This window comes from Stenella coeruleoalba (assembly GCF_951394435.1).
Source record: "Stenella coeruleoalba genome assembly, chromosome: 2".
Taxonomy (NCBI): Eukaryota; Metazoa; Chordata; class Mammalia; order Artiodactyla; family Delphinidae; genus Stenella; species Stenella coeruleoalba.
This window is the reverse complement of record NC_137147.1, coordinates 44,674,322-44,696,178: the sequence shown is the minus strand read 5'-3', so window position 1 is coordinate 44,696,178 and position 21,857 is coordinate 44,674,322. Positions and strand designations below refer to the sequence as shown.

At 34.1% G+C, this 21,857-nt stretch overlaps 1 protein-coding gene across 6 annotated transcripts in view; it reads left to right on the top strand.

The window, feature by feature from the left end:
• Positions 1-21,857, top strand: part of KTN1 (kinectin 1) — a 119,900-nt gene that overhangs the window by 84,342 nt on the left and 13,701 nt on the right. For 4 of the 6 annotated variants that reach the window (XM_079911892.1, XM_079911893.1, XM_079911890.1 and 1 more), the window contains 17 exons: positions 446-536; positions 686-754; positions 1,858-1,895; positions 2,684-2,774; positions 2,851-2,919; positions 3,392-3,429; positions 4,775-4,865; positions 7,020-7,088; positions 8,166-8,203; positions 10,130-10,220; positions 12,458-12,544; positions 15,779-15,868; positions 19,343-19,423; positions 20,204-20,293; positions 20,413-20,505; positions 21,462-21,533; positions 21,773-21,856. In XM_079911892.1, the coding sequence (XP_079768018.1) occupies positions 446-536; positions 686-754; positions 1,858-1,895; positions 2,684-2,774; positions 2,851-2,919; positions 3,392-3,429; positions 4,775-4,865; positions 7,020-7,088; positions 8,166-8,203; positions 10,130-10,220; positions 12,458-12,544; positions 15,779-15,868; positions 19,343-19,423; positions 20,204-20,293; positions 20,413-20,505; positions 21,462-21,533; positions 21,773-21,856 (1,282 nt within the window). The remainder of the gene's footprint in view (positions 1-445; positions 537-685; positions 755-1,857; positions 1,896-2,683; positions 2,775-2,850; positions 2,920-3,391; positions 3,430-4,774; positions 4,866-7,019; positions 7,089-8,165; positions 8,204-10,129; positions 10,221-12,457; positions 12,545-15,778; positions 15,869-19,342; positions 19,424-20,203; positions 20,294-20,412; positions 20,506-21,461; positions 21,534-21,772; position 21,857) is intronic. The other 2 variants (XM_079911895.1, XM_079911894.1) reach the window with 1 other exon arrangement.

The window sequence follows — 21,857 nt, the reverse complement described above, 5'->3', positions numbered from 1 at the left end:
TAATGAACAGGTTATATTGGATAGAGATCAGTTCCTTGTATGTGTTGTTTTCTTGAAGTGTCTATAAAGTTTAATACCATAATTGTATGTAAGTTTTGCCATAGCTTTCAGAGCCCAGAAACCTATATTGTTGAGAGGAACTCAGTTCTCCTTAGTATTCTTTGGGGTGCAAATCTTATATTCCCTGTGCACTTTGGAAACATGTCACCAGCTTCTCCTTGCGTGCATAGGCTTCAGCCATCTGGTAGTTACTGCTTAATTCTCATTTAGGAAGAGCTTTAAGTATTTTTTTCCCCTTCTGTCTGCAAAATATGGTTGCTCTTTTACTTAAAATGGGAAGAGTTGATTTGGTGAGCCTATTAATGATTTGGTACTATTTTTATATCTTAGTTGGTGGATCTTGATGATTTCTCCCGAAGTTTAATAATGCATTTCTTTATCTAAGGATCCATGAAAAAGATGGAAAGATCAAGTCTGTGGAAGAGCTTCTGGAAGCTGAACTTCTCAAAGTTGCTAATAAGGAGAAAACTATTCAGGTATTGAGAGAGAGAAAACTTATGTTTTGCTTTTTTGTTTATCAACTTTAGTGAATACCATTTAATTTCATGTGTTTGTCTGTACATTGCATTTTATGTCAATTTCTGTGTTTCCATTGTCCAATCTTGTCTGTTTTGTCATTGTCAAGGATTTGAAACAGGAAATAGAGGCTCTAAAAGAAGAAATAGGAAATATCCAGCTTGAAAAGGCTCAACAGGTAAAAATCCCAGAGCCATAGCATGACAGATTCATTAGTGTATGTGTATTAATGAACTATTTGGTTTTTTTCTGTTACTCAGAAGAAAACTTCTAGTAGTGTGCTGTAAGTATATTGGGTTATGTGCTTTTTTATTATTTTTGCCTGATTTGAGAAAATGTTTTAATATTTTAATCAACATATCTTTTAACTGTTTAAAGTTTTTTTCTGGAAAGTTTTCTTTATTAATGTTTCATTTTAGTTTGCCAACTTAAAAAAAAAAAAACACTTTGGTAAACCTTTTTTTTTTTTTGACTGCATGTTCCAAAACATTTTGTTATAGAATACGTATTGCTCAACCTTTGCCTATAGAATAAAGTACAGATTTCATTGGGGGATTTCAGAGGTAGATGTGGTTACTGGAAATAGATGGGTGGTTTTGGTGAATATAATCTGATAAGGTTTGATTGAAAAAAGTGGTGAGATTGCATGGAAGAGATGATTCATTCATTCATCCAACCAACAGATTCATTCAATATTTATTCAGTTCCTCCTGCTTATCAAAGTACTATGTTAGTGGTTGGAGATAATGTGTTGAATGAAATAGGGTATGAGGAAAAGATTAAATTCCTAATATAGACTGAGAGTTCAGGAAGGTCTCCTTCTGAGGAACTGACATCTAAGCCAAGATCTGAAGGGACTGTGAGAAGGCAGTGGGGAATGAAAGGTACTATTGAACTGTGTATGGTAAGAAGAGGAGATTAAAGGACAATATAGAGTACTGTTGAGTAGTTGGCCTTGAAGAGTGGGAAGAAAAAGCGCTTTGACAAGATAGGGAGGTATGTGGACAGTTAATATTCTGATTTTCACAATTTAAAAAAGTATCACATTGTTTAGACTTATTCATAACCATATTCCTTGTCTCTTCTACCCCCCCCCCCCCCATTTTTAATTTATTACTCTTACTGTCATTGGAGTCGAGAAGGTGAAATCAAGTCATCTCTGTTTTGGCTAGGTCTTTGTAATTTGAAGTGTGCACACTTTAAGGTTTACCATAAAGCCTATTAAGGTAAACTGAAAGGATTATGAATTGCTTTTTTTCTGCTTCTTTCTTTATATTTTAGTTATCTATCACTTCTCAAGTTCAAGAACTTCAGAACTTGTAAGTACCATTTGCCTCATTTCCCTTTAATATCTCTCTTCCACAAGTTAAACATAATTATAATGAAAATTGTAGCTCCTTTTTATTTGATTTCAAGTAATATTTTAAAGAACATCGGGCTTCCCTGGTGGCACAGTGGTTGAGAGTCCGCCTGCCGATGCAGGGGACACGGGTTCGTGCCCCGGTCCGGGAAGATCCCACATGCCGCGGAGCGGCTAGGCCCGTGAGCCGTGGCCGCTGAGCCTGCGCGTCCGGAGCCTGTTGCTCCGCAACGGGAGAGGCCACAACAGTGAGAGGCCCACATACCTCAAAACAAACAAACAAACAAACAAAAAAACCCCATCAAATTATATCTCACAAAGGCCTCAAAGTCTTAAATTTTTCATTAGGATTTAACCTATAGGTTTTTTGATGGGAATGGGGATAGAGTGGAAGTCTTATTTTTCTGCTTTATAATCTGAATGTGACCTTCAACTGACAATGTTGCTCTTTGCCCATTTTAATAGCCACTGTGAAACTGGTTATATATTTCATACCCAAACTAGTTGTGATAAGCTAAATTTGCTGGTATTGACTTAAACAGGGTGTTAAGGGGTGGGAGTAGAGCTACTGCTTAATTTGATATCTCCAAAATCTTATATGCCTTTATACTTGAAATATTTATTTTTTAGTTTATTTAATCAGTTCGGGTTATGAGTACAACCTAAAATACGCTTTTCCAGTCTCCAGTATTTTTACTTTGTTTAGTCATGTAACATTTTCACTGATAGTTCTTAACTTATTGTTAGATTAAAAGGAAAGGAGGAACAGATGAATACCATGAAGACTGTTTTAGAAGAGAAGGAGAAAGACCTAGCCAATAAAGGGAAATGGTTACAGGTGAGAAGTTAAAAACAATAGTAAACACCTTTTTTATACTTGAATATCACTTTTATTTAGACTTATTCTTCTTCAGGATCTTCAAGAAGAAAATGAATCTTTGAAAGCTCACGTTCAGGAGGTAGCACAACATAACTTGCGAGAGGTATAGTATAAACAGATTACCAGCATATTTTATAAAACATGAGGAATCTTTATTTTACTGTACTAGAAAGCAAAGAAGTTAATATGTTCTCTGAGTTTTTTGCCATAAAAATTACTGTTGTATCGTTGTTTTGTTGTTGATAAAATAACTTTTATCCCTGTCAAGTCTACTACTGCCTCATTTGTCAACATAAGTCTGAAAGAATTTCCTCTCCTTACTTTTTCAGATGGACTCTTATTCTCATTTTTAAGTCTGTGTTTAATTGGTGTATTAATCTGTAATCCTTTAACAAATGGATATTAACAATTAAGTTAAATAAAGAAAATCCATTCTTTGTTTTATGAATGGCCCAATCTTAAATTTACCACATATAATTGTGTTTTTATTTTACTGGTGAGTGATTCTATAGATAATATATTGTAGAACCTGATCTTTTTCATGTTATAATTAAAAATGTGAATCTGTTTCTTAGGCATGTTCTGCCTCACGATTTGAAGAACTTGAGATTGTGTAAGTATACTTTTAGCCAGCATTTTAAAGAGGAACTTCTCAATATTTTCTAGACTGTCCTTGAATATTATGATGAGTTTCTTCTAAGTTATTAACTTTCTTGTTAAGTAGGAATTATAGTCCAGGGGCAAATAAGTTAAATCTCTGTTTGGTATAATAAAACAGAGGCCTTTCAAATGCTTTCTGATACCTGGAGACTTTATCTTTTCCAAATCCTTCAAATGCATTTTCTGAGATGCTCTTTCTGCTAATATAGACTGGTTGGTTTTATTTAAGTTTTCTCTCTCTCTCTCTCTCTTTCTAAATGAAGTATGTAATTATTATAAAGAGAGGTTAAATTTATTTCAAATCAAAATCATTTTTAGTATTTGAAAGAATAACATCTCTGAATTAACCAGAAGATAATCTTAGCCATAATCTTGATAATGAATATTGAATCTTTCTATAAAAGTAACTTGCCTTTGGGGGAAAATAGTATCTGTTGTTGTATCAGTTAATGCTGTGCCGATTAGTAAAAATACTGAATCTGATGAGCATAGGAGGTATCAGTCTTAATAGATGTTATCCTAGACAATTTTTATCCTATGAAGTCTGTTTTCTTAAACTAAATTAGTCTACAGTGGTAAGAAAGGTATCTGTACTTCATTGTTTTGGCCTTCTATCAATTACTTTTAAGAGATTTTTCCTTTGATGTAATCTCATCAGTCTTTATTGATGTTTAAGAAGTGGCCCTTTGAAACTGTATCTTTAAAAAAGTAAGATATTGAAGATATTTATTAGGTCATTATCTTTATGGAGAAAAAGGAGATGTCTTTATTGGCACTAAGATTGCTCATATGTACAACTAACTGTTTATCTTATGGGCATTATATAACTGTCAAGGTGCTTTTCTATCATTTGCTAATAGAAAGCTTAGAGACGTTTGAGGCCTATTTGTAGTAGGTATATAGATCATTAAAGTATGATTTTAGATTTATTTCTACCTCACATTAAAGAAAATTAATATAATATTTGGGGGGGCTTTTTTAGGTTTACAGAAAAAATTGAGAGAGCAGTACAGAGAATTTCTATATACCCTCCTTCCCCATTTTTCTTCTTATTTACATCTTGCATTTGCGTGGTAATTTGTTACAACTGATGAAGCAAATCAATATATTGCTATTAACTAAAGTCCATAGTATCCATTAGTGTTCACGCCTTTTGTACATTCTAGGGGTTTTTGACCAATGTATGATGACATGTATCCATCATTACAGTATTATAAAAAAAAGTTTTACTGTCCTAAAATTCTCCTGTGCTCCACCGATTCACCTAACTAAATATAACGTCTTTGTAAAAATTCTAGGTTGAAAGAAAAGGAAAATGAAATGAAGAGATTAGAAACTGTGGTAAAAGAAAGGGAGAGTGATCTTTCTAGAAAAACAAAGCTGTTACAGGTAAATGTGTTTATACTTAAAATTATCATGTGAGTTACTGTCTTTGCATGTTTGAAAACAATTTTAACTACTGCAAAAGAAAATTGAATGCAAAATGACATTCCCTCCTACCCAGATACTGGGTCTCATTCCTCAGAGATAACTACTATCAATTATTTATATATCTTTTGAGCAAGCGCCCATGCATAAAATGTGTGTGTGTGTGTGTGTGTGTGTACTTAATAGTTTTTAAACATATTGTATTTAATCATACACAATTTTGTATTTTGCTCCCCCCACCCAATTAATAATGTTTTTGAGGTCCTTCCACATAAGCACATTTTTATCTTTAACGTTGAATGGCTTCATGGTATTCTTTTGTATGATTGTATTATCATTTATACAACCAGTCCTGGTTTATGGATACTTACATTATTTAGAGTTGTGTTTCCTGTTACAACAGTTCTATGGTGAATATCCTTACACACACATTTTCAATACTTATGCTGCTATACTATATCTGTATTTATAATTCCTACAAGTGAGATTTTGGATTTTGCAGAGGGGTTTTTTCCTTCTTGAAAGTGATAGTTAAAATAGAAAATAGTATCTCTTCATCTTCATGTAGTTAGTATTGAAAGTCCTTACAAAACATTGTTTTGAAGTAATAGGAAATTTTAGATGTCTGCACTGTCTCAGATACTTGTGCTCACATTTCATGCTCCAAGGGTTGGTTCTGTCACATTCCCTTTCCTTCCCAAGTAGGTTCATTTTAAATTTTGTCATATAATGCTAAATTGTCCTCCAAAGTGTTTTTACTAATTTATACTCTCCAACAGACTAAATTACAACTAAACTAAATTGCACTAAATTAAACAACCAGACTACAACAACTAAATTACACTCTCCAACAGAGAGCCATTTCCTTTTCATCCTCTTCAACACTGATGAAGATGAAAACATTTGATATTATGCTTGAAAGATGGTCAGATTATTGTAATTTGTATTTGATAGAGAAGTTAAGCACTCATCATTTGTGTATGAATTGGCCTGTAATTTTTCCTACATTTTCCCCTCTGGGTTGACTTTTTCTTATTAATTTATAAGATCCTTTTAACATAGTAAGGGAAGTTAGCCTTCTTGTCATGTGAGGTGATTTATTTTAGTTTTTCTTTCGACTTAATTCCTGCCCCCCCCCGCCCCCCCCGCTTTGGAAATTTTTATGTACTGAAATGTTAAGTAGTTTGCTGAGTTTGAAGTCTTGAAATGAAAGTTATCTCTGACTCTATGATCATAAAAATGTTTTCACGTGTTTTCTTCTAATAATACTATGTTTATAATTTATTTTTTTTGCTTAGATGTTTTATTCACATGTAATTTATTGGAGTAAGTTATAAGAATAGCATTTCAACCTTAAAAAAAATAAAAGGCTAGCCACATTATTAAATAATCGATTATTACTTGACTGCAGTGGCTCTGTCCCCTGCCTGGAACATTTAGCAATATTTGGAGACATTTTTGGTTATCACAGCTGGCGGAGGGGTGCTACTGCATCCAGTAAATGGAGGCTGTGGATGCTGCTGAACATCTTACAGTATGTGGGCAGCCCCCATAATAAAGAAAATACGGCCCAAAATACCAGTAGGACTTGCCCTACTGATCTGAGGTGTCACCCTGTAGTAAATTCTGACATGTGTTTGGGTCTGTTTCTGGATCCTGTTTTCTTCCATTGAGACATACCCACTCCCAGGCTAGTACTGAATAATTGAATTATTCTAATTTTATAATTTTTTTTTTGCGGTACGCGGACCCCTCTCTGCTGTGGCCTCTCCCGTCGCAGAGCACAAGCTCCGGTCACGCAGGGTCAGCGGCCATGGCCCACAGGCCCCGCCGCTCCACGGCATGAGGGATCCTCCCGGACCGGGGCACGAACCCGTGTCCCCTGCATCAGCAGGGGACTCTCTTGACTCTCAATTATAATGTATTTTATAATCGATTCTCAATTATAATGTATTTTATAATCGACTCTCAATTATAATGTATTTTAATATAGGGCTTATTACACCCTTTAAAAATTGGTACTATTGTAGAATTTGCCTGTATGATACATTTTAAAGCTTATATGGAAAATAAAAGCTCTGTCCATGTGTTCATGTTTAATTTTTGTTTAAATAGGAAGTACAAGATGAAAACAAATTGTTTAAATCACAAATTGAGGAGCTTAAGCAGCAGAACTACCAACAGGTAGGTACTGTTAGATGCCTTGCCTTTTATTTATGTGGTAAAAAATTTTATGACTCATGACCATAAGTATTACCATTTTGCCTTTTCATTGAGAATAAAGTATGTGTTGTTTTATTTATAAGTGTTTATCAAATTTCCTAAAAAACAAAGCAGTTTGCTATGCTATAGCCAAGATAAGATAATCTATAATTTATAAAGTATACACAAATAACATTACTATCTGTATTCCAGCTCTGTTATGTATCTGTGTGTGTATGTTTTCAGATCCTTTAGAATGCCTTTCTTAGCAGGTCAGATAAAATCATGTAGAGGTCAGCTTAAAAACATGTGTATACCCTACTTCCCCTTTCCGCAAACAAAACATCTATAATTGGAGAGAAACTAAGAAATGTGTAATATTATAAGTAATAGTTTACCACCATTTAAAATACTTTCTCAGAGTATAATTCTGCTTGGTAAAAATAAAATGTGTGATTTTTAAAAAAAATAATGTTCACCAAAATATTCTTTAAATTAATTTATATTGTGAATGTATATGGATAAACTCGAAAGTATTTTGAAGGACAAAAGAATTAGAGTCCTTGTCGACAAGAAGCTTATAGTAGTTTCGTTTGGGAGATTGTAGTCATCAGGAATAAATACCATATGTGAAGGGCTATGTACCTTTACGTATTATGTAAAATTAAATTTTTGTAACATGCAAGTTAACTAACTTTTCCATACTTTTCCTTCATTAATGGTATTTTTTTGACTTTTGGAAGCTTGGTGTAGTCAAATATGAATTATGCATTATGAAAATTTAAGGTATTAACTCAGTGCTTTGCACATGATAGGAAATTTATAAATGTTTGTTAAATGAAGAGTTTAAGAATATAGTGACAATGAAGATTTGATTTAGCACTCAGTACATTGTATAAATGTGTACATGTTTTTATTAAAATTACTTTTTGATGGCATATAGAATATATGATATTTTTACCTTTGGTGTTGTCTCAGTTTTAGTCTGAGAACAGATTTAATTTTTTTGAAGTCCTCTAGAAAGCTGTGTTTGAAAATAACATTTAACTGTTTTAATAGGCATCTTCTTTTCCCCCTCATGAAGAACTATTAAAAGTGTAAGTAATAATTCTTATTCACAATTTGGGACGTGGCAACTGTTTTTATTTACTAAACAGTTCTCAGATAAGCAATTTGATGTAACTGCAAATGCTCCCCTAATTTTTACAGTTCTATTTGGATTTCTTGGACTGTAGGTCATTAGAGCTTTAGCTGTGCCTTTGGCTGAGCTAAATGTACCTTTTATGATATTTGGATTTCTTTGAACCTTTTTTTTTCTTTTTCTTTTTTATTTTTATTTTTTTGCGTTACGCGGGCCTCTCCCGTTGCGGAGCGCAGGCTCAGCGGCCATGGCTCACGGGCCCAGCCGCTCTGCGGCATGTGGGATCCTCCTGGAACGGGGCATGAACCCGTGTCCCCTGCATCGGCAGGCGGACTCTCAACCATTGCGCCACCAGGGAGGCCCTTTTTGAACATTTTGTTGAGGGTGATAACTGGTTTTTCAGGCATTCAGAAAATACCTAATCACATTTAACTATATTTTGAAGGCTTTACTGATTTACCTTAAATTATCTCAATTATCCTCCTGATATCTTAGCGGAATTGAATGGTGCACATTTTGGTTTAGCTTCTGCATTAAAAAAGTAAATCTTGTAATCTTTGTGGTTACTCTCTTTTAAGTAGTTTTTTTTTTTTAACTGAAACATTTTTATTGTGGGTCTGTATTTTTCTCTAAGAGGCTGCTTTTAAGGTCATTTCAGGTAAGTTGGTATGTTTCAACATGTTAAATGTCAACCACATGAAGTATATTCAGTGATATATCTGTGTGTTCTTCCATCTTGACTTGTTTACACAGTTGGTAGTTTGCTAGTTTAGAATTATTTACTATTAAATTGAGTCTTGAGTTTGACTGTATAGAGCAAGGGTCAGCAAACTTTTTTTTATAAATGGCCTGACAGTGAAAATTTTAGGCTCTGTGGGCCACGTAGTTTCATATTCTTCTTTTCCTTTTTTCCCTACAGTTGTTTAAAAACATAACATCAGCTCTTGGCTCAAGGGCCATACAAAATCAGACTGTGGGTCATGCCCTGAACCCTAGTTTGCCAACCCCTTATATCGAGCTTTATTCTTAGGGAAGAGCGGTTTGTACTTTAATTTTCTATCCAAGCCTCCTCTCAGCTATTACAGAATCAAATTGTGACTCTTTGCCATTTCTTTCTGCATTTCTGGGAAGTAAACTAACTTATTTGATAGAACCAGAAAAACATGAATCCCAAGACTGTTCTTTTTTTTTTTTTTTTTTTTTTTTAATGGTACGTGGGCCTCTCACTGTTTTGGCCTCTCCCACTGCAGAGCACAGGCTCCGGACGTGCAGGCTCAGCAGCCATGGCTCACGGGCCCAGCCGCTCCGCGGCATGTGGGATCTTCCCGGACCGGGGCACGAACCCGTGTCCCCTGCATTGGCAGGCGGACTCTCAACCACTGCGCCACCAGGGAAGCCCCCAAGACTGTTTTGAAAATGAAAAGAGAACACCTACCTCATGTTAATATTATGCTTTTATTGTGGGTTAGCCACTTAAAGTCATAATTGATTTCATTACCTTCTGGGGAAAAAAAATATTGAAGGGAATGTGTCTACATCAGTTTTTACTCCTCTGAAAATAGCTACTTCACTGCCCTAGATAAAAATAGAAGTGACTACAACTACAGCTGTTCATGTATTCATGAACTGTTTCTTAGGGGATGATTTCTCTTTAGCATAAATGTCAGTATATCATATTGTAAAAATGTATTTGAAAGGTTATTTCTGAAAATAGGAATTCATGGATAGGCTTTCTGTGGTAACTGTTTAAGCTTAAAGAGTTTGCCTGTTAGGTTAATGCATTTTTCAAAGCATCATCTACTTGCTGTTTTTATTGTAGTGACAAATAATATGTTCACTGTTTACCTAAAATATTGTTATATATATTCATGTTCTGGTTTAGAATTTCAGAAAGAGAGAAAGAAATAACTGGTCTCCAGAATGAGTTAGCTTCTTTGAAGGATGCTGTTGAACACCAGAGGAAGAAAAACAATGTAAGCAAATTTTTATCAGAATAAAGCTTTTTATTATTATTATTTCACTGAAATATCATGGTTAAGAATTTTTTAATCAACTTTTACTTTAGATTTCTTAACCTTTGTAGGAAAGTACTGTTTTGTGTGTAGGTTTTATGAGAGGATTATTGGGGAAACCACTTTATTAGAGAGTGGATTTTTTAATGAATAAATGAAAAGTCCATTTTGTACATGTCTGAATATCATTTTAAATGTTGACATTACAATTATTACAGCTACAGATTTTTTTTTTTTAAACTATAGTTGACTTTCTGTTAAACTTTTTTTGTTTGTTTTTTTTTGTGGTACGCGGGCCTCTCACTGTTGTGGCCTCTCCCGTTGCGGAGCACAGGCTCCGGACGCGCAGGCTCAGCGGCCATGGCTCACGGGCCCAGCCGCTCCGCGGCATGTGGGATCTTCCTGGACCGGGGCGTGAACCCGTGTCCCCTGCATCGGCAGGCGGACTCTCAACCACTGTGCCACCAGGGAAGCCCATCTGTTAAACTTTTATCTGGAAAAATTATTCTTTCAGCTCAGTATCTTAAAATTAAAGGTTTTTATTCTTACTTTGATTGGGCTAGCCTTTTTGTAAACTGAAAATAATGCCAGTATTCAAACCTAGTATTTTCAATAATTAAATGTCTTTCAAAGTCTTCTGCCACCTCCCTTTTTAAATTGAGAGGCGTTTCAAATTTTGGTAATTAAGCATATTAGAGGGCTCAAAACCTGAATACATTTAGGTTAGAATGGAAGGGATAGTGAAATATTGACAAGTAGTAAATTTAGATGAGTTTCTTAAATTCTCTCTGACCAGAGGATGACACCTTTAAGTAGAATGCAAGCGTTCTTGTTAGACGAGGAATTTTTGCACACAAAAGTATCATTGTTAAGACTTGAGTAAGGTCAGAAATGTTATTGAAATCTAAGCGGGTATTTTCTAATGAAAGCTAATTTTTCAAAGTTTGCGTTAATTTGTTAATTTAACAAGTTGACATGTTCCTGCTCCTCTGAGTTTGTCAAAATTAGGTATGTGAATTGCCCTTTGTGTGTTTGTGTAACATTACTAATAGCATTGCTTGGCCAGAAAACCTAAGCTCAATTTGCCAGTATTACTGTTACCATCTTAACTGTGTTTTATTATCGGGATTCTGAGATAAGGAAGGTATGGTAATGCCAGTCTAATGCCTCAGCAGCAGCAGTGCTGGAGGCACTGAAGTGTGTGAAAAGAGCCAGGACACTGGAGGCCAGCAGACTGCAACGTCAGTCCATTCTAGTTCTGCTCCCTCATTTGCTGTGTACACTTGGTCACATTTATTAACCTACCTGAGCTGTGGTTTTGCCATCTATAAAATGGGAATAAATACCTCTTAGGGTTGTTATGAAGATTAATGAAAATTTTTGTGACATGCCAAGTACAGTGTTGGGCACATAAGTAAGCATTCAATAGATGGTGATTATTGGCTTTTTAGTTTTTGTTTTTAATCTGTTTAGATTTCTAAATCTGAAGAAAGGCTGAATTATAGCAGATTGTCCTTATTAGTATTTGCTAATGAAATGCTGTTGAAATAGATCTTTCAGAACTCAGTTTCCAAAGGCCTCTGTTTCTCTTTCTAGCCTCCTCGTTTGCCTTGATCAAGTAGCTCATACAGTTCCTGTCAGGTTGCTTTTTGGTATGCACATTTGACCATGCCAAGAAAGATAGAGAAATACAGTGAATTCCTATGTCATTCCTAGGTAGACTTGAAATGTGTTAAATCAATAAAACATATTTAGAGAAAAAAATGTTATGCTGCAGTGGAAAGTCCCATGAGTGATACTGGGTCCTGTTTAAAAATCACACATAAAGCTTTTTGTAATACTTGTGTATTTGTTCTGTCCTTAATCCTCTAATATTCTATGTACCTGAAATTATATTTGTAATCTTGGTTTCTGTGTTTACTTTTGAATGCTTTTTCTTCCTTGTTATATGTGCATAGTAATTACTTTAAAGCTGGCATATTTGGTGTGTATACTAAAACATGGGAAGTGGGCATCTTTATTTTCTCATTCAAACTTCTAAACATTGCTTTTTATTTTTTTGCTAATATACATATTTTCCCATTGAAATAATTTTGCAGTAAGCAGCAGTTAAATGCAGTGCAAAATACTGATGAAGCAAAAAGCAAAAATCTTTCAATAATGGATAAACTGAAATCATTCTTTCTAAAAATGATTAGGACCTTCGGGAGAAAAACTGGGAAGCAATGGAAGCATTGGCATCAACTGAAAAAATGCTGCAGGACAAAGTGAACAAGACTTCCAAGGTTGTAATGCTAACTCCTAGAAACAATCCACTGAACAGAGAAAATCTGCAGCTTGTCTTAAAATCAGACTAAAGCATTTAATTTTACTGCAATTTGAATATAAAATCTCCTTATCATCCACATTTATCACCTCTGTCATCTCTGCTTTTTTTCATCTACTCCTTGAAGCTTTAATTTTGGGCATGCTGTTTTGTTGTGATTACTTGATTGTTTGAGCTTTGGTGATTACTGCTTTAAGCTGATGAGTCTCAGGAAGCCTGTGCTACCCATGTAAGCTCGTCTTAGACAGAGTGTACCTCTTGGGTTGATTAAGACAACTTGGTGAAAACCCTGAGCCAAAAAAAATCTAACTGAATTAACAAACACATTTGACTACCTAGAATGCACCTGTGATGCACAGTGGACTCTCCTAGGTTCCTTGAGGCACTCCAAGATGACTCAGACAAGGTGGAAAATGATAAAAGTCTTCAGAAGTACAAGGACGGGATCAATTCTGGGTGTGTTATTGGGGATGCTTCCTTAGAAGAGATGGAATTAAAATTAAACTTTAGGTTTTGAAGTATCTGGGCAGTAATGATGCACATTTTATGTTTAGTATGGAATATTAATGTAAGGGATAATCCTCTTGACCAGAGTACGTAAAGTGCTCCTGAAACATATATCCCCTTCTGTCTTAAAGACGATTAAAGGTATTCTCCCTGAGTTCAAGTTGTTCCATGGATTTAAAGATTTCTAATGAATTGTAATCGAGAAGCTGTTTTTAAAGATTGAGAGAAATAAATGTGCCAGTTCAGTCAAGCACTTTGAAAATTCCTACCAAGAATAAATGTGGAACAGAATTATTGAATTTCAAATATGGGTTAATTAAAGTTCATTATGTTATTCAATTCAGCATTCTGTAAGTATTTTGTGTGCTAAGGTAATATGCTGAATTTTAAATGTAAGTCTTAGTGACATTTGAAGGACTTTTTTTAAGCAGAATAGAATTTTAATAAATTTTTTTATCCGTCATGTTTGTAGTTATATTTCCTTTAGTGTAAATGGATTTGTATTTACTTATATACTTATTCATCAGGCCCTAATTTTCACTAAAACCTTAATTTGAGATATTGGCAGATATTGGAACCAGAGAAATCTAAGCCAGAGAGTAGAAAAATCTAGGCCAGGTAGGACGTTATTATTTTATTGTCAGTGGTTGCAGTCAGCCCTGTCAGCAGTGGGGATTCTGTATAGTTTCTGATTGTTTCTGTAACTTTGTTTTTCACTGTTATGAGCTACCTTTTAGCCTTATTTTGTTAATGAGGCTGGTTATCTAGAAAGTGCTAAACTCTTAATATGCCATTCCTACAAGAAGTTATGTGCCACCTGTCATAGGCATTCTTGCATATTATGATGCCAAAAGAAAGCTAGAATTTGTTTCATCATGTGTTTGGTGGTGAATTTAAGAATTTATATATATTTCAGAACTAATCACCAAGTGCATGATGGCTTCTCGCATGGCTGATGATCTACAGAGCATAGACTTTATACTCCTTCTCTATTTTAATGGAATTTAGACAGTCCTCAGATAGCATAGGTATAAAATGATGTTGATTGACCCCTGACTACAGGTTGTGCTGTAAGGAGTAAATGTTCTTGAGGACCTACTATTAATGACAGGTTCACATGAAAGGTACTTCACACATGTTACATTTAGGTAAAGATAGTAAGGAAATTATAATAATGCAGTTTTCAATATTAAAGTGGAATAGAAATTGCTATCCACAACCAAACTACTATGTCAAATGAAAACGTTTTACCTAAAATTGCTAGTACATCCTTGTGCTTCTCAGTTACAAGTTAGACACCTATTTCCTTTAGTTAGATTCTTTTTCCCTTGGGGAATTTTCAAAAAAGTTTCTGTTCCACAGTGTCTCTTTTCCTGATCTTCTTTAGAGATTGCTCTACCACTTCTATGGTCAGATGATAAAAATGAGCTCTTCATTGTTTCTGAATTAGCAGTTAATCATTTTCCTTAAATGAGTGTACCTTATTTTATGCAGTTAGGTGGATGTATCCCTGAAAAATAGTGCACTTTACTGAGTTATTGAAAATACTCCATTAAAACATCCATTTTTAAAATCCTGCCATTAATCCGAATAAAGTAACAGCTTTTTGTGTGTACAGAATATGATTAATCTCTAGCTTCTTATTGTGTAACTTTAGATTTTCATGTTATTAGATTTTCTTAAATTGAAGTGTGTGCATCTTAAATCCATAATAGATTTGAAAGATTGATTTAAATGGTGGAGGAAGATAGGGTTGAGATCTTGCTAGCTTGCTTGCCTTCTTGTCACCTGTTGAACTTCACCAGTGTTTTGAGATGATTTTCTTGGCTTGGTTTAGATGTGCATTTTTATATATGTCTTTTTTTGTTTTTTAATCTTGTAGAGATAGTTTGAATATTCGATTTTTATTTTTTCGTGTGATCAAGTCATTACCCTAATTTTGACAAACAATGCTTTTGAGTTAATAATTGATACCCATTAGACTTGGATTTAAAATCACCAAATCTAGACATGCATTTGTGATACTTATCTTTAAATTTAACAGCTGACAGAGTCCATACACACATGCCAGAGTTAGTCTTCTTGACGGCATTGGTGAAGTAGTGCACCATCAGTTTTTCCTCTTTCTCTTTTTCCCATATGTACACCTGTCAAATTTTGGTGGTTCCTTTTTTCCCCCCCTTTGTTTAGCATAAATAGCTTCACCTGACCTTGAAACTGGAAGTATCCAAGTTGCCATTTTAATTCCATGGTCCATCAGTGATGCATTTTTTGGAAAGAGATTTACCAGCCTAATAAGCCTCAGTTATGTCACCCAGATGCATATTTTTTGCATGCAGTTTGTTTTAGCTGTAGGAATTATTTTTTGTGTTTTTGTTTGTTTTTTGAATTGTTCCTGGAGGGGTATCACTTGATGGCAAGGAAAATGTCCATATTGTCAGATATTGCCTTAGTTTGATTAATATAAGACATTGTTACTTAGGATGATTTTGCAGATTTTTTCTTATGTAAGCATTTTGATATTTCAGAATGGGAAATTTGAACATTTGTCAGTAATAAGAAGAATTTTTAAAATATTAAGTCTTTTTCTTCCCTTAGAGCTTAAAAGACTGTAGCTTTTTTTTTTTTAAATAATCTTGTAATCTTGTAATCTTGTAAGTTTGATTTGGTTCTTCTTCTGCTTTAGGAAAGACAACAGCATGTGGAAGCTGTTGAGTTAGAAGCTAAAGAAGTTCTCAAAAAATTATTTCCAAAGGTGTCTGTACCTTCTAATTTGGTAAGATTAATTTATTATTTTTTAAAATATGACGTCTTTATCATTATTCAAGGAAGTTGTGAATAAGCAGCATTTGCACTCTGCACTTGGTTTTAGGGTGCACTGATCCCTCAGTCTTTCTCATTTTTAACCTAGGGTGTTTTGAGTAGTTAAAATCAATAACTTGGTTCAAAGACATTTATGTTTTTTCAGTTGATACTTTGTTGTAATCTATAAAATTTGCATATGAGACATATTATTTAGAGGATCATAAACATCATATTTGGGAAAGAAATATTTCTTCCTAAGTCAATAGTGGTTAATAAATCAGTAATGTTCTTAATGGCTTTATTCAAAATAGAACTTAATTTTAAGTGATTCCTTCTTAGTTTTAGGAACACTTTATTTTTAAATGTATTTAATACTAAGAACCAGGCTATTTTTATTTCATAACTTAAGATTTTGGTCATCTGTTAACTTCTTCAAGCAAAAGTCTTAAAGATGATATAGAACAACTTGCTTCAAGCAAAAGTCTTAAAGATGATATAGAACAACTTGCTTTATTTGAGGTTGTATGTGTTTTAAATGGGAGAGAAAAGTTCCCTCCGTTCAGAGAATTAATACAGTGAATACTTGAGGGCACTAAAATGGTGGCACAGGTCCTTTTCTCTTTTAGTGGGAAGTTGTATGTATGTATAGTCAGAAGCAGAGAGAGGAGCGTAATGAGCCAGGTAAACCAGTATCTCACTTCAGCCATTACCAGTATATCGCATGCCTTGATGCACGGTCTTGTTTTACTTCTAGCCCTGTACTTCCTCTGTTATTTTGAAGGAAGTCAAACATCAGAGCATTTCATTTGTAAATATTTCTAAAATATAAGGATTCCTTTAAGAAAATACTATTATATTAAAAAAAATTCTTTATGTCATACATCTAGTCAATATTTGGATTTTTTAGTTGTCATATAATGTATTTTAATGAAATAATAACTACTTATTGTAGTTTGTTTTAGTCAGGACTCAAATAAGGTCAACCTGTGATTGATTTAAGACATCTTTTGGATCATCTTTATTCCACGGGTTCCCTTTTATCTGTCAGCACACCCCCTCGCCCACCCTTTTTTTTTTTTTTTAATGTAGTGGTTTCATATGCAGTTTCCCAGTCTGGATTTAGCTGAGTGCATCCCAGTAATGTCAGTATGTTCCTCTGTCCTTTGTGTATCCTATAAATTGGTAGTCAGTGGAGGCCTGATTAGATTCAGGCTCAACACTTCAGAGTTAGGATGGGTAGAGGCAAGACTACTTCATGGCCAGTGTTGTGTACTTCCATTAGGAGGTCCATCATGTCTGCTTTTGCTTCTTTGGCCCGTTGGAGCTTATTTAGGCTGGCTACCAAATCCTTTTGACACAGCACTGCTAAACTTTGGTAGCTTCTTTGCTTTGTGGTGTGACAAGTTGTTCCTGATTTATTGTGTACACTTCCTGCCCCAAACTTGGAATCAGGGTATTTCTCAAGGAGAGGGCTGTAGGTGCCAGGTGTGATGTAAGTAGACGTCATGGCCTGTTCTCTGTGCAGTCTTAGCTGCTTGCTCTCTTCGGTTTTATCTACATATCGTCTGCGTCTAACTTGCACAAGAAGCAAAAATTCTTTTGTTTCTGTTGTAACTGTCAAGGATATATTCAGGTTTGATCAGCTTAGTAGATACGGGTTGAGCTGATGAAATAACCTGTGCTGGGCAATATGAATAAATTGTCAGTTCTAGTACTGTTCTTACATTGAACCTAGGAGAAAGGGTTGCTCTTCATATACTTCATATTTTTTCCTTTGTGGCCATAAGCCGTTTTTATTTCTTTATTCCTACTTTATATTTTATTAGTGGAAATAGAATTGCAGGATTTATTTGGCAGTATTTTATGAGCCAAAAGAGTTAATAATTTGTGTTTCTCTTCTTTAAAGATTGTATAAGATCACCAGAATTAAAAATTCTTTTTAATGTAACAAATTCATTCTTAACAGCAATATTACCCACCTTCAACCACCAGACCTTTTTGACACTATAAATATTTATAAATCACCATAAGACATGAATGATGATATTTGGCTTTTGTTCATCCACTTGTTAAAAGTTGAATACTTCTGCGTGTAGTCTGTATTTAAGAAATATATTAAGCTTTTTGTGTGCTACCTAGGGTCTAGCATTTAAAATTTTTAGAGATATGATGGATAATAAACTATTTACCTTAAGAGAATAATTAAATTTAATATTATTAATATAGTCAGTAGATATAAAAGGGCTTTTATACATGAAGTAATTTTTTTAAACTGTTTTCTATTGCTTTTTTGCTAAGCAAATCATCAGAGGAGTGATCTAAACTATATGACCTGGATTGAAGAGAGGCTTACATACTTTAAGCATCTAAATCTGAATTTAATTTATATTGAATCCCAGTATTTGAAGCTAAGTAGGATTTTAATAGTATCATTTTGTCATCATTCAGATTTATGATGTGAGAATGTAATTTTGTTTTTAAATGGAGAGGCTTTTTTGACTAAAATGTACTACGGGGTATTGTACTACAGGGTGATCTCAGCATCCAGTTTTGTTTTTTATTTGATAGAGTATAGAGAATCCTGATTCAGCCACATAAGTAAAACTTTTAATTAGAGCAATTAATAGAAATTTCATGTGTGTTCTTTTTGTCTTGAATTAAACCAAACCAAAGACTTAAAAGAGGAATAAGAGGAAATTTGCTTTAAAGTATCTAACAAATACTCTCTATCAGAGTTTAAAATTCAGACAAGAATCATCAATAATCTAGAATAATTTATTCTGAAATTTGGAATAATGACTAAAATTATAATAATGCCTTGTGTTTGCATCAGCTGACCTTTCAGTACAAATAGAGTTTTTGTTGGTTTTAAACACACAAATGTTTGTGTATTCTTATCTCTCATTATGATTTAAAAAATGCTTCATAATACATATTTATTTTGAAGTATTTTCACAATCCCTGGAGCACCTTCACAGAATCTGAAATCTTTTGACTACAGTATCTCAATTGAACTTTTAGTTTATGAGTTCAGTTTTTGAGAACTGGTTCACCTGAAAAAAAGTTTGAAAAATTATTCATTCTAGGCTTTCTCTGTCTTAAATACTGAATCTATTAGTCCTAGCACTAGTAAGTGGTAGAGGCTGGTTTGAGCCCAGATCTTCTACCTGTATGTCCAGAATTCAGTTGCACATATCCTAGGACAGGGTAAATAAATTTAAATTTGATTTTGTGGTAGTACATAGGCATATTTTTAGTGTTTATTTTCAAGGCTGGGTCACGTACAACTTATGTAACAATTCTATTCTTCTTTGAAATTTCCAGAAGGATGGTATTTGTCTATATAGATTTCTTTTATAATCTTCTAATTTGGTTATTTAAAATACTTACTTATTTCATTTAGGTATTTTTTGAAATTGGTTGTTTTGACTTTTCTTCTCCACAGAGTTATAGTGAATGGTTGCATGGATTTGAAAAGAGGGCAAAAGAATGTGTGGCTGGAACTTCAGGTTCAGAAGAGGTTAAGGTTAGTTCATGAAGTGAAGTATTTATATTTTAAAGAAACATAGAAAAAAGAAGTAAATCAGAATTTGTCTTTATAAGCTTGGGAAAGATAAAGGCTATATTATGAGTAGAATAGTGATCTTTTCAGAAAGTATAAGAAGGTGGTTTCATTTTTGTGTACATTTTGGTGGAAATGGTATTAAGTCTTCCCTGTGTTTGATTTGTGTACAAAGCTGATGTTTCTCGTTTAACTCTGTTATCTTAGTCATTTCTAAAACTGAATATTTAACTGTCTGTTGCTCTCTTTTTAGCTTGGGTTTAGAAAGTAAAGATCAGTTGATAGGTAGAAACTGACTGGTTTGCTAATGTATCCCCAAATACATTACTTAAGAGTATTCAGAGCCTAGATGTATTTTTATCCTTGACTACTGAAATTTGGGAGATTAACTTTTTTTGTCTCTCAAGTGGCATGAATAAAATTTCTTTCCCATGGCATTGTGATCTTACTTCACATGTGGATCTGCTTTGATTTACTGTCTCACTAAAGAGTGACAAGCCTATTTATTACAAAATTGTGTGATATATTTTGTATTAAACAGACTCTAAGAGTTTTATTAGGAAAATCAAATGACCATAAAAAAGGTAATTAAACTTCATTGTTACTTAAGAAGATTGAAATGTAGTAATTAATAATAAAACAGAAACCGTTTGTATAATATACCATTAAGTACTGAAACAAATTTGAAGCACAAAACTTTCTGGTAAAACTAAACTAGAGAATTTTTCTTTATTTTATTTGCAGGTTTTAGAGCACAAGTTGAAAGAAGCTGATGAAATGCATACATTGTTACAGCTAGAGTGTGAAAAATACAAATCCGTCCTTGCAGAAACAGTAGGAAATGATTTTTAACCTACATTTTAAAATAATTATTAACATTACTTAGTTGCTTAAATAGTTTATCTTGGTATTAGAACATGAAGTTTTCAGAACAACTATACTTTTGTTTATAGGAAGGAATTTTACAGAAACTACAGAGAAGTGTGGAGCAAGAAGAGAATAAATGGAAAGTTAAGGTCGATGAATCACAAAAGACTATTAAACAGGTATTTAAAAACGAAGAGCTTAGGGGAAAAAAAATAAAAGGAATGTGTGAACGATTTAAAAAAAAAAAAAAAGCTTAGAGTAGTGGTTCTCACAGTGTGGGCCCTGGACGCGCAGCGTTAGCGTCACGTGGGAACTTGCTAGAGACGCACATTGTTTGGGCCCCCCCAAGGCTTACCGAATGTGAAGCTGTGGGGTTAGCAGTCTGTGTTTTAAAGAGCCCCCCGAATGATTCTGATGCCCACTGACGCTTGAGACTCACTGGTTTAGGGTACGACTAAAGAGTAATGATACAGAGTGCAGAGTGCTTTGGAAGTTAAAGAACCACAATGTGATAGCATAAGGCAAAGAATTTGGTGTTCACAATAAGTTTTAAAACACAGGTATGTGACTCATGATATAGTATTCAAGAAAAAGTAAGTCCTTCTTCTGTTCACGGGACTTGAATATTATTTTGTAGTCTTAGTTTTTCTTCTGTTTACCGTTGTCCCTCCATATCCATCAAGGAATTAGTTCCAGGAGTCTCCACAGATACCAAAATCTGGTATCTTGGATGCTCATATAGAATGGCGTAGTAGTACTTGGGTGTGGTAAAGAGTGCCATCTCTTGCTCACTTGTTTTCCTGGGCTGACCTATGCAGAATCTGGGGTTGCTGATGGTATTTTATATTAATGCATTTGGGGATTAAGTACAGCTGATTATTGTTAATTACAGTTAATTAACAATTAACTGGACCTAATATAATACCATGCAAATGGGGTAGGTTTTGACCACAGTTTAAATCAAGTTAAATGTGACACTCTAATTTTTAAGATCTTTTAAAATTCAGTTATGGCTTTAAGTGAGATACATAAAAAAAACCCTCTGAAGTGTCTAATTGATTAAAATTCTACAAGATAGGAAAGCCTCTGTATCCTTGGTGGTTTAACTTGGTCATGTAATTATTTCACATTTCAGATGCAATTGTCATTCACATCTTCGGAGCAAGAGCTAGAGCGATTAAGAAGAGAAAATAAAGATATTGAAAATGTATGTTATCTCACCATTTGACTTGTAACCTATGGACTCATTTTTTAGCATTAAGGATTGTCTTACAAGCTGTGTTTTAAGATTTCTTTTGTCTTATGATGTGGTTGTTACGCCTTTAAGAATATCTTGAGTAGTGTTTCAGATGGTATAGTTTTATATTCATAAGTGTCATAACTTTTCATTGTAGGGAAGCCTCTTAAATATGGCTCTTAACTTTTCCTTCTTTGTTGCACTGCTAGCTGAGAAGAGAACAAGAGCATTTGGAAATGGAGCTAGAGAAGGCAGAAATGGAACGATCTACCTATGTTACAGAAGTCAGAGAGG